We start from the raw sequence: 13,709 nt of genomic DNA on the forward strand, positions 1-13,709 counted from the left end.
TCAAGACACACTATTAAGATATTATTTCTCTTCATTTAACTCCTGGATAGATACAGAGAGTATGCGTTTTAACCTCTGTCTACGGTAGACATATGGGCCCCTGTCACCATAATATCTGACCACTTCAAAATTTTAAAATATTTATCTTCACAATATGAGGTGGGAAAGTGCTATTTTCCCTGCTTTACAGCTGAGGAACTGAGAAATAGAGAGTCTAAGGCCCAGATTTGTAAAAGTATTTAGGTGTTGCTGCACTCAGCATTACAACACTTAGCTGATTTAGGAGTATAATTCCAGTTTTCTAAAAGGATTTAGGCAATGCCTAAAGACTTTAAAAATCTGGGCCTAAATGACTTGTCCAAGGTCTCTCAGAAAATCTGTTGGGGAGCTGGGATTTGAACCCACACCTGGAACCCAAGTCTTAAGATAATGCCCTAACCACTAGACCAGCTAATCTTTCCTGCTACTAAAGAGATACATTATTATTCAAGTACACTTACGTACACAGGGCTGTGTTCATACATACACACACATATTATGAAGCAGATGCCCCTCTTCCGCAAGTACATCTGTGGCAAATTGAACAAGTCTCCAAGCACAAACGCAAACAGGGGAGGCCGCAAAGCCATTGAAGATAAGCTACAGTGTGTTTCTCGCATGGGTTTTATATAATGAGAAATTTCTAGTTTCCTCCATATAGATAGATAGACAGATGGGAGGGAGGATGGGGGGAGTCACAGCAGAGAAGCAAAATGCTGCTGTCAGCACAGATATCTTGGGCTGAGGGGAAGACAGTTGCAAAAGTAAAGTACCAGGCAAAGTTGCTTAGCCGGAGCATACTTGTATTGGTTTAAATATTTTTATCGCTGGCTGAAAACTATTTTGTAAGAGTTAAAGAAAAGCTATTTGCTTATGCTTTGTTATGGTCATGTCTGGGTTGCGGCCAGTGGTCCATGTTGCATTGCTGAAGCTACTGTTCTATGCTCTGTTTGAACACTATGCTAAGTAACCCATCACTTTAACTTTATTCTCAACAGAAATCTCTTTATTAAGGACTACAGTCGGTCTCAAACTCAAATATTTCAACACATTCATAAAGAAGAGATACGTAACAAATGCATGTAAGCCAGCCTGCATTTATAGGAGAACCCCAACATGCCATGGAGTGTGGGTAATAGCAATATACAATGGCAAGGGAGCTACACAGAGAGATAGAGTAGAGCAGCGCAAGGAACGCTAATGGCTTTAAAGGGTGTGACATTCCAACCAGTGCAGCCCCTTTCAAGCCAAGTGGTCTACAAAGTCATCCGGCTCATCTGTCTGTCTCAAGTATGTATTTATAAACATCCAATACTAAGTATGTAAAACGGTGGTTTAGTTTGGTATAGTATTATCCATACAGGATATTCTGTTCATTATGCCATGAACTGGAGGGATCTGGAATGCAGACTCTACAAAGAGGGCAGAGTACAATCCCATGGATCGTCTCTAAAGTTTGTTGACAGGGAAATTCTGTTAAGCAGAGTTCAGTAATCTCGGGTTGTTCCAGGCATGTGGGGTAATTCATGAACATACCCAATTTATTCCAACCACAACATTGCCTAAAATACATTATTGACTAAGAGATTTGTGCATAAATGTGTGCTTCTGCCCCAAACATATATTCAGTGTTCCCCCGCTATAGATTTAGGTCATGCCAATGTTCCACAGAAATGCTTCTGCCTGAACAGACATTATTATTACGTGCTTAATCACCTACAGAACCTATAATCAGACAATCAGGGCAGACTTTAAAAAGCATACTATTTCATCGCCTGTGAACAGAATCCTGCAGTCTCTACTTGGGCAAAACTCCCAATGAGTTTTGCTGAGTAAGATCTTCAGAATTATGCCCTACATTAATTAGCAAAGAGAAGGTTCTGTTCACTCACATGTTATCTAAGCTATAATTTTTCATAAAAATGCCTACAAGTTTGGATACAAGCAACTAACTTTGGGCTTTAATCCATTTATGTTTCAGAAAAACAAAAGTTTATCTTAACAACTTTTGGTCTCTCTAATCCAATGTAAGTAATAATGAAGCTTTAATGGATTTGGGATTTTTTCCCCCTGTCTTCATGACTAGAAAGTATTGACCTCAAAAAGTCAAGCTGTTCTTTTTGGTCCAGCTATTTTCAAACAAGACTAACTTTTTTTAGTGTAATTTACTCTTGCTCTGATGAAAACAAAATGAAAATTGCCTTAAAAAGTGCTGAAAACCATTTCGTTATCCATTATTTACCAACTGCATCTTGTCTGCTGGCAACACTCAGTTGCTTGATTATAGGGAAACATTCCAGTAAGAAGAACATATATGCTTAAATGATGCTTCCAAGAACAACAGTAGCTAATTGCTCAGTTTCCTACTGGGAAATGTCTCTTTAATATGCAGATCTCTAAATGACTACTCCAAATCCAAGTTGCCAACACTAGTCCGTTAATCATATGAAAGACTTTAGCTTTCACTTAGACTACTCTTTATTATACTTCCAGGTAGTGCAAGAACACAGCAGAGTTTGTGCCATGTGCTCATGGAAATAAAACAGCTTTCAACTGTTTTATTTTAATTAATTTTACTGAATGTATCTATAGGATTTTTTAGACCAACTTACTTGGTGCTGACTGGCTTTAGCCAACTGCTCATTGGCTGATTCTACATTAGAAGATGCAGTCTCAATGTTGGCTTCAATACTGTCTGTAAATTAAGATAATAGAAGGTAATTACATGGTACAAAGCTAAAGGAATAATTCACACCAACAACAATGCAGTAATTTAATGGGGGGCATGAACAAACAGGAAAGAGCCACACATCCTTTTGTTTGCAAGTTCGGAAAGCGAGGGGGTGCCCATAAGGGCTACCCAACATTTGGCAAAAAGGAGCCTAACTCATCCCAGAGGCAGAGTAACTGGTGAATATCATACAAAATGGAAAGGTTATGAGCCTAATCCAATGGAAAGAATCCATGGGCTCCAATGGATCAGGGCTTCTATAGGACTGGTAATCTCACTGGATGGGAGTTACATTCTAAAATGGGATACAGGAGGTATATCATGTTTGTGCTTCTTGATTTGTCCTGCTATAAAGATCTTCACTTTTTACCTCTGAGTGAAGAAAAAACATTTGGAAAAGAAGGATTAATAACTACAGAGCGCAGCCAGTTTGGGGCGGGGGGGGGGGGGGGGGGAAAAAAAACATGCCAGTCAAAGAAAGCAATGTTTTAAATGGACACCAGTCCTGTGTTTAGAAACCAACATCTATGTTGCAAAAGCTGCAATTAAGAGTTAGATTGTGTACCAAATAGAAACATCACAGTCACAGCCAAATCGTTCCCTCAGAGACACGCACACAGCGACTACTGGTCTCAGTGGGAGTTGCATGTTTGCACTGCTGAGGAGAAATCAGACCACTGGGTATATATAAATCACCTGGGGGAAAGTACTATAGGCAGAAAGTTGGGACTAAGATTTCAGGGCTTGATCCAACTCTCCATAAAATCAGTGGAAAGACTTTATGTGACATGGTAACTGAATGGATCCTCGGTACAGAAAATTGGTTTAATTAATTTATTCTTTTATTTTCAAAACAGAGAAAATTAAAAAAGGACATTTCTGTGGAGTGGGAAAAGCTGACCTTTCAGATGCTGTTATGCACTCATAGATACTTTTCTGAAGATTTGTTTTATTCTGTTTTGTAAATGAAACAATTTTGTAAGGCTGCTCATACACTTGGGCACTTATAATACCTTAAAGAAAATGGAATGAGTTTAATGTGTGGAAACCTACTCAAAAGCATTCATCACAACTTGGGGGGGAAGTCCTACTCTTTTCATTCTTGAATATGTGCATCTGTATTAGCAGTGCAGAAACTCTGTGGGCAGTGCTATTAAGAATTGAGATGCCGTAATTTAATGGCCAAATCCTGAGCATCTCAAACAGTTTTTAACCAAGGACCTGACCCGGCAACAGAGGCCTGAGCCTGTGCAGAGATTCACTGAAGTCACTGGTTTCTGACCATGATCAGTGGGCATGGAGTGAAAACTGCATGATGAGCTCAGGATTTGACCCAGAAGCCTATCAAATTTGCCTTTATAAGGACAGATGAGAGCTATTATGATTCTATCTATCTATCTATCAATCAGCCCAAAGGGTTCATTTCCAGTCTTATGTTAATTTTAGTATACTGCTGGAATGACAGATTATTTTCTCCCCCTTTTGTTTTCAGTGCTAGCAGAAAATAATTGCATTAAATCACTCTCACACACACGTTCAAAACCACTACCATCCAGTGCTACCTCTGAGCTCTCTTCTGTTGGACACTGTCAAGTCAGCTCATAGTGCCTAGGTATGTCAGGAGTCTCTAGCAGTAGATTATCATACAGACAATGGAAAAAAGCATGTCCTTTCCACTTGAAACCAAAGAGTTGGGGTGGGAAGAGCACGGTGGTGCCTGAGCATGCTCCTTAGGGCAGAGAAAGCTGTATGGGGCTGGGAGTGTCTCTCTCTTGATGTCTGTACAGCTATGGGAATTTAATCAGTGCTTGGTAAATAGCAATTAACATGTGTGCCCAGCTTCCATGGCTGTCCATATGGGCTTGTCTACACTGGGAAATTGCTTTATGCTAAAACACACCTCTGAGGAGTCAAAGTAGATAACAGGATGCTAAATGTGACTTAGCACATAGCATAGACAGGGAATATCAGGTGTAACATTTTGTCAGCTAGTGGTGGTTAGCCCTAAGGTTGATGAATCCTGGTCACGTGCCACATGAGGCACATTGTGCCTACGCTAAGAATATCATGACCAGCTGGGACAATGCTAAACAGGACCGTGCTTGTCTACAGCGATTCTCAGCTGGTATGAGAGTAGCAGCCATGGTAGTCTGTATCCACAAGAAGAACAGGAGTACGTGTGGCACCGTAGTCTCTAAGGTGCCACAAGTACTCCTGTTCTTCTTTCAGCTGGTATAGTAAGTGCAGCTCCATGGAAGTCAATGGGGCTACAACAGTTTACACGAGCTGATCCTGTCTAATGTTCTGTTACCATAACTCCACAAGGTCGTGCTCTAGTACAGTATAATCTCCCAATGTAGACAAGCCCTGGGAGCAGGGCCGGCTCCAGGCACCAGCGAACGAAGCAGGTGCTTGGGGCGGCCAACGGGAAGGGGCGGCACGTCTGGGTTTTCGGTGGCGGGTCCCTCAGTCCGTCTCGGAGCAAAGGACTCGCTGCCGAATTGCCGCTGAGGAATGAAGCGGCGCGATTAAGCTGCTGCCGAAATGCTGCCGATTGTGGCTTTTTTTTTTTCCTTCGCCGCTTGGGGCGGCAAAAAAGCCTGAGTTGGCCCTGCCTGGGAGTTAGACACATGTACCAGGATTGGAGAGAGGGGACATGACACAAGGTAAATAAGGAAACAAGTGACAATCAGAAACAAGCCATAGCAAGTAACAGGAGACATGCTCATTTCGGGAGCATAAAGCAAGGCAAGATTGCCAGTTCATAGGAGATATATTTAAAGAGGACAGTTAGTCTTTGTCCGATAAGCGAACAGCCTTATACAGAAATTCAAAAAAAGTTGAGCAATCTGATTTGTCTAATCAAAGCAAAAGAGCTTGTTGTTTTCTTCCCTAGTGTTACCTAGGATCCCAGGACTTTACACCTCTTCTTTCATGAACAGCTGCAATTTAACAGGCCCTTTCCCTAGGGAAATAACTTTTTGAGCATGGAAGAGCAACACAAAATTCTTTAGATTCCAGGAGGTTTTTTTCAGAACAACCAGCATCATGCTTTGCAAACACTATATGTTAAATTGTTCCACAATGCAAACACCCAGAGTACAAGGAATCTTTACTGAATGATGACCTAAATGTTACATACGTAATGGTGTGATGTTACAGAGGAAAAACAAAAAAACTGGGCAAACTGCCTGCCCAGCTGGCAGGTTCCTCTAATGTCCAGAACTCCAGCTTTGCCACGAGTACAAAAGATTTGAGATGAAAGGTCCTAATTAACATTTGCTATAGTAGCTTGCAATCCTAAGGGGCAGGAGAAAAAAAAAAAAAACCTACAGAGCGAGCACTGCATGAAAAATGAGGCATACATAGGTAATGTGGTGGGCTTGTCCTCACTGCTAAAAAAGATGCAATTTTTTACCTTGGGGATACTAACATGTATGAATTATCCCAAGGAAAAAAACATAATGAAGTCCAGGCACTTTAGTTTTACCGTAAGGTAAACTCGCAAAGTCAGCCCCTGGAAGAGGTATAGAGCTGTTAAACACGTGATTTACCAGGCGGTAAAACTGAAGTGCCTGGTCTTCTCTGTGGTTTTACCTCAGGACAGCTCATGTGTGTTAGTTACCCTGAGGTAAAAAATGCACCTTTTTTTAGCAGTGAAGACAAGTCCTGTGCAAACTACTGATTTCCACTGATTTACACACAAGGGAGAGAGTGAGAGAGATGTAGTCTAGGCGTCAAAACACAAACGTGGTAGCCAAGAATTACTGGGGCAAGATCATCCAGTCAATTATCTGTCCACCACTTCACTGATTTTAATAGGACATCCTGCATGCATACAACAGGATGATCCCAGCTACAATGACTCATTGTGTGGCCTCAGCCAAGTCACTTGGGCTGTGATTTGCAAATGGGCCTTAATCCTTCCCATCTCACAGGGGTATTAATCAATGATTATGACATTTTTTGAAGAGAACAACATTACTGAAGTGCTAAACATTGTGATTTGCATTTTATTTTGTTACAGTGATAACCTGTTGTGACAGAGAGCTGGGAAAGAACAGCTGATCCAGCACTCTGGCCACTGCAACTCTAATTAGAAGCTTTCAGAGTCACAGCCCAGCGGGATCTCCCAGGAGGAAGATCCTTTCTGTGTAATCCCTCCTTGGCTAAGGGAGTTAAGGACTGTATGAAACTGTAAACAGTGGGCTGCATACGTCTGTGAAAGTGGTGGGGAGAACACTGCAAAATAAGCCACATGAGGTGCTTACCAGAAGAAGATCTCCAACTATTTGTAACTTCAAAAGAGACCAGAATAAGACCCTACCCTGTCACACCTCTGCTTAAGGTCACCTGGTGTCTATGATCAACCAATGTTAACAGACAGCAAAATCTTCTGTGTGAAATTACATAAGTGAAAGTGAATTCCATACTTAACGGCATCTAAGTCAAAGTGCTCGGGGTGGTGGGTTTTTTTCATTTTTTTGTTGCACTGTGTTGAACAGTCACCGGTTATAATAGGACAAAATCAGGGTCCTCACAGTGGTCATTATTAATTGGTTTCACTGGCAGGTAATTGTGTTAGGGCTGGTTGAAGAACAGGATTTTGCAAACAAATTTAAAATAGCTTCTTTTTTGAAGGGTTTGGAATGGGTCCATTCTGTTTTCCAAAACATTGTTCATGACGTTTCTTTAAGCAAAATGATACCTATATTTTTATCAAAAAATTTTTCATAAAAATGTCAGTAAAAATTTGGTGTGAGACATTGTGAAAAACGGAACATAAAGTCAAAATGTTCCTTTTTTTGAATAAAGGCCACTTTTCGATGAAAATGCTTTAGTGAGAAAAATTTCAACCAGTTCTAATTTGTACGTAGTACGAATCAAGTCTTGCGTCATTCTTTGTGGTCTGTGACTGTGAGGTGCTGAGAATCCTTAACTCAAAGAGCATTTCACAGGACACACCCTGTTTTGCCCCGTGCTAGACTGGGGATTTAGCTCTCATTGATAGATATGGGAGTTCTTCCAGAACAAAGCTTAAAATGACAGTGTTTGGTCATATCTAAACGTGTGTAAGTCAACCTGCAAAATCAGGTCTATAGAGTATGTAAAATATGTGCTCTCCCAATTTAGCAATGAAGGTAAGTGATCAGGTTAACTTAACGAGGTGCAATTTGTAGCTCCCTAAGCCATCAAGACCTGGGGGTATTAATCCCCAATGGAGGGCAACCAGCATCCACATCTCTACCCTATCCAAGGGTTTCTCATGGGAGATGGCAGCTCTGATTTCCGCAAAGGGTAACATAAAAGACCCCTGCCAAGGTGTTGTGCCAAATGAGTGAACCCAGCCAGCACTTTTAAAAAATCTCTCTATTGACTCCTTGAAGATCAAAGTGGAGCAGACATTATAACCACCATGAAATGCCACAACCTGCTGCTTGCTGGATTTGCCTTCATCAAGGACCCTGTGCCCTCGTTTATACTAGCAGAAGTGGGTGTAAAGTTGTGTACTCACATTAACATTACTTCACCTACCTTTAGTCCCAGACAAAGCAGTGATTTGCACTGCTTAGTAAATGACAGATGCCCTTAAAATGTGGTTTGGAAATATTTAAACCTCCATAACACCTATCCAAATTGTAGAATTATACCATAGTGTCAATAGCTTATCATTTATGCAAAATTCATTTTACATGCATTATCAATCTCAGAATATTTTGCAAGTCCATTCAAGCCTAGAATTATGCCAAAAATAAATAAAAATAAAATCTCAGGGACTCAAATGTATAATCTATCTACTCCTATAACTCAGTGGACTAATCCAAAGGTGTCAACTCTTCCCAGTCAGAGGAAAATATCAAGACAATGTGTCCGATTCATTTAAAAAAAAGGTGTGTATGTTTGCTTGTTATTTTGGAAAGGCTGAATTTAGCCTCCAAAGTAAAATCCATGATATTTATGATTTGTCTTTCCCTTGCAATGGTTGGTTTGATTTACTTAACCTATTCATAACATGGTATCCCACACGCTACCCTTATAAGACAGAGTGTGACGCCTACCAGCAGAAATAAACCAACAACTCAGCTGGTTGTACATTTATGACCCTTCCAGCTCAATCACAGGATTTCTGGGAGTTCAGAGCACAGCAGTGCAGCTTCCTGATAACAACTTCAGATGAACTGGGCTTCACGCTCACAGCAGCAGAGAATTCTACTGGTGGCAAAAAAAAAAAAAAAAATCATAAAAAGAAGAGACCCCCGTCCACGTCCACGCAGCTAGTTTCTTGTACAAAATTACTTGGCTCATTAGCTGCAACTACAACAACCCAGTCACATTAAGAAGATCAAATACAGAACAGCAGACACATCTTTAGGCATTAGTAAACTTATAAGTCTGTAATCACCCATTACTCTTTTCTTTACAAAACACACACACTGTCTTCCTAACACCATTAGCATTATAAAAAGAATGTGCAAACAATGAGGCCAGAGACAGAAACTCAGAGACATAGACTTTAAAACACAGAGAAATAAAACACAAAGACTCATACATTCCTTGCACCCCCTGCCACTATTTGTGAAATGAGAAGAACAGAGAAGATCAAACTAACCTGTGCCTGCCTCCTGAGAAATACGCTATGGATGGTACTGTTTATAATAAAGCTGTTAGTCATAACTGTGTTGAGAAGAAGACAGAGTAAACCGGCTCCAAAGTATACACTTTGGTTCAACAGATTCTGAGTTATGTCTTCAAAATAAAATGAAAAATGTGTGCCTCATCTGAAATAGATAAGTAGCAACTTCAGAAAGACTTGGATGCCACTGTGCACAACTTCTGGAGAAGTTGTACCCTGCTCTGACACATAACTCCATGTCTTACCCCAGGAACAGCTAGACATGAAAGAGCCAAGTGAGGATTCTGCAGGGCACAAAGAACCAACGAGTACATAAATATATCCATCAATATAATTGTCTCCTCTGATATTTAGGAAGTGTTACCAACTGAATGGATATGAATATGTAGACCCCATTCTATTGTAGAAAGGTTACCAGAAATGTTAAGTCCAGGTATTCAGGGACCATTCCCAGGATGCATTCATTTTTCAGATGTCCCAACTCAGCCACAGGATAGTTTAGTTAACGATCCAGCTGTCTGATTTTCCAAATTCTCTTGTTTTATTGTATTTGATAGCAGACTCCATCCAGTCTCCAGGGGACTCTTCATAACAAAGCAATTCCTGTGCCACTAAGCCATCAGTCACAGAACATACATGAAGAATCTTCCAAAGTGACCTGAAGAGGCTTGCAGAGGACATGAGTGATGGCTCTTTGTGGTTGATCCCAGGACACTGCGTAAACTCTTTTAAGCATGCTACATGTTAAATCCCATGACTCTGCAAATGAAGCATCACTCTTTTGAAAAGACATCAGCCAAGATGGAAGTACCCAGCTTTAGGAAATGATGTTGGCCAAACAGGGCTGGTTCCAGGGGACAGAAGAGGCTGTGGTGGTGGCAGGTGCAGAGTGCTCTCCCAACCCCCAAAACAAATAATCTCAGTGATCCCACATTTCCATCAATACAAACACATTTCCCTTGCATAGAGTCATTTATTAAGACTGGGGGGAAATGACAATGATGCATTCAAACAAATATCAACCCAGCTAAAGGACTACATTTATTGACCCAACTGAACAATTTTCTCTATCCCTCAATGTAACAAGAAGATGAACCAACTGACACGTTTCCCCTGTTTCCTGGGCAGGCCTGCATGCTGAAGGCTGGAAGACACCAGGTGTGTGAATTCTCTAAACTATTCAAGCCTCCAAATCAGGCTGCATTACCAAATGTCCTTGTCCTCGGCCTTATTATTCTTAGTCCGAGATGTCCAGACTTCAGGATGTGGTGAAGTGCAATATCAGTATCAACCAACATCTAAAAACCAGGCAACTCAGACTCAGCAACAGGAGAAGGTGGATGGGTGGCAAATGTGGTAATAAGAAATGGAAGAAAAACAGGGGTGAAGAAAGTTCTCATCTTCATGTCATACAGCTTCCCTTCCCTGACAGCAGGTCTTGCTGTGAAAGCTGTGATCTGTACACCTTTAGGCACGACAAAGAGGTAGCTGGAGCTGGTGAATAAAGCATTGAGTTCCTGTGTTTCCTGTGCTGTAGTCTTGGACTGATTGTGTGGATGTACCAGTCTTTGGGTCTCTTGCTCTTTTCAGGAAACAGGTTGGGGGTATGTATGTGCTCTACTTGAGGAATGAGTGTTGGTGGCAAAATGGCCTGATGGGAGGGGTGGGAATTGGTAATCGTTATAATCCTAGTAAACTGCTTTCAGAATAATCTGGCGCTCAGCGGTGAGAAATGTGATGAAGCTGTAAGCAGTGAACTTACTTGTGATGTTTGATGTAGGATAGCTTACATAAGGATTTGGCTCTTGCACTGTTTCGGGATACCAAAGACATTGTTTGTGTGTATGGGAGAGGAAAGCATCTCCTTCTTCCTGATGGGCATGAGAACAGCAGTATTTTTTCTGTCATGGGTTAAAAAAATGCAACGTGCACATTATTTCAATCACCTGGACTCCCTCTTGCAACACACACAGCAGACTCCAGAGATGGATAGATGTGTGTTCGCCCAAATCATGTGCTAATGAGAATGATATTGCCGGCTATGTCGATGATGTCTCCTTCAAATCTGCTAGATGCAGGGCTAGATTCTCCTTGCACTAATACCAATTATACATTGACTTATTGGACTTATTCCTGATTTACACTAGTGTATGTGAGAGGAGAAGCCAGCCCATACAGTGTACAACATATTCTTTGACAGAGAATGATGAGTAAATTTTGAGCTGATGAGTACTGTAGAGTGGCTGAATGTGTGTGTGCTTATGTATATGTAAATGTTGCTCTGATAATTGCACCAGTGTAACTTACTTCTCAAGGTGTCAACTCCTTGACCCTCTCCTTGGATGGTTTGAGTGGAGAATGTTTCTGCTACCATTCGCTCCACTGGAGTGAGGACAAGGGACTGTGGTGGCCCTCCTCCAGCTGCAGCTCTCTGATGTTCCCCAAGTTTTTTCCTCACTACCCCACGGAGATCTCGCCATTTGTGTTTCAGATCCCCCATATCCCGCCTGCAATACCCCAGAACATTGACAGCTTGTAGGATCTTATTCCACACTCTGTGCTTCTTGGCAGGGGTCCCCCTTAAAGCCCCAAAAAGTAGCTGGTAGTGTTTGGTGACCTTCTGCACAAGCACTTCGGTCTCCTGTGGACTAAAATTGGGTTTTCTTGTCTTGGTCCGCGAGTGTTGTCCTTGACGTGGCGTTCCAGCAGTATAGTGTGTGAACATGGTAACATTCCCGCGAGCAGTAGGGTCAGAAGTAGAAGCAACCAACTGAGCAGCAATCGCAGACTCTGGTGTGGAACTTCTCTTGCATGTCAACATGTTGAGGTTGGTTCCTAGAAAGGTACCAAATGCTGGGTATTTATATGCTATTTAATAAGGTAGCGTGTACTTTCCAAATGAGGATTTGCGCACCTACCTTATATTGTTTAATACAAAAGCAGTGTTTCCCACACCCATGTCTGAATCCTGTTTGAAAATGTAAACTCCCGCCCACTTGCTGATCCCTGGCTGTGCAAGCCTGTCACATGTAAGTTGACATCTCAGCTAACACATGGGAAAAGTCCAATGCCACTGAAATTGCTGTCTGCATAACTACAGGAGTTAACTTCATTTCCTTCGTGAGCGCTTGTGTCAGTTATACAAAGGAGCAACCTCTCACAGGTGATCATTCACTGATTACCAAAGCTGGCGTAAAACAGGACTGTGAGTGGGGATCCAGTACAGATTTATGGATCATGTCCTGCAATGAGGCAGGGAGGCAGACTAGATGATCCAGTATCTATCTGTATTTGAAACTATTCGGGGTTGCTACTGCCCTGGACTGAAAAGAGTTTTGTGCCTGATGCAACGGCAATCTGTGTCACTATTTTTTAATGAATCAGGACCATCGCTATTGTGATCCTCAGTTCCACGTTCAATGAACCACTAAAACAGAGGAAAATGCTGCTACTGGGAACACAGATCACAATCCTTAGGGATGGTGATATCTGTACAGAAAATGCAAAATGTCAGAGATGCATCCTCAAGGATTCTGCATTTTTCCTCCTTCATTCATTCCGCCCATCCCTTGCATGGCAACAAACTTCCCTCCCTTTAAGAAGGACTGTGGTCATGTTGACTCAGAAGCTAGCTAACTTGGTAGCTAGGTGAGCTACAGAAGGTTCCTTGAAAGAACACGGGTCTCCCCCCAGGGGTGAGCACAAACTGCCTTTCTATTGCTCCCAGCAAGCCCAGGGCAGGCACGAGTGAGTGTGAGATCTGATCGTGTAACATGGACACAACAGTATGTTTTGCTGGCCAGCCTGATACTCCCCCACTAAGTATTTTTTTATTTATTTAAATGAGGAGACACAGTTGCAGAACTTTCATCTCATGTGTATAACAGGCAGAAATTAAAACCTTGGATGTGGTGAGAACTCCCCCTTATCATCAATGCTGAATTTTCACTGTGGGTGTTTCAACTCTCTTTACCTTCTGATTCCTCTCACTTGTGTGTAACATAAATGTCAAAAGATAAACAGTGGGAACTTACAGCAACTGAGTAGGGAGATATCTTGACTGGCTGATTGACTGAAAAGCTACTCAGAAAGAAAGAAAAAGGTTAACAGTGCTACTGGAAAAATAATGCCTCCTATATAAAAGCAGTAAAAGCATGATGCTGGTTTAAAGACAAAAGGTCCTACTTTCTACAGCTTTTTGTTTTCTCCCAGGCAAGTTAATATCAGGGCCACTTCCACCGCATGGGTAACGGTTTAAAAAATAAATCTAGCCACAAGGAAGTTGGTGACAAGGGTCATGAAACT

At 41.6% G+C, this 13,709-nt stretch overlaps 1 protein-coding gene across 8 annotated transcripts in view; it reads right to left on the reverse strand.

Annotated features, from left to right (window-relative positions):
• Nucleotides 1–13,709, reverse strand: part of TSNARE1 (t-SNARE domain containing 1) — a 609,011-nt gene that overhangs the window by 212,108 nt on the left and 383,194 nt on the right. For 5 of the 8 annotated variants that reach the window (XM_034763708.1, XM_034763706.1, XM_034763703.1 and 2 more), the window contains one exon: nt 2,652–2,734. The exons of 1 other annotated variant lie outside the window; for it this stretch is intronic. In XM_034763708.1, the coding sequence (XP_034619599.1) occupies nt 2,652–2,734 (83 nt within the window). Of the gene's footprint in view, nt 1–2,651; nt 2,735–11,711; nt 12,240–13,709 lie in introns of all 8 variants that reach the window. 2 more of the 8 variants (XM_034763705.1, XM_034763707.1) reach the window with 2 other exon arrangements.

This window comes from Trachemys scripta, chromosome 2, assembly GCF_013100865.1.
Source record: "Trachemys scripta elegans isolate TJP31775 chromosome 2, CAS_Tse_1.0, whole genome shotgun sequence".
NCBI classification, from domain to species: Eukaryota; Metazoa; Chordata; order Testudines; family Emydidae; genus Trachemys; species Trachemys scripta.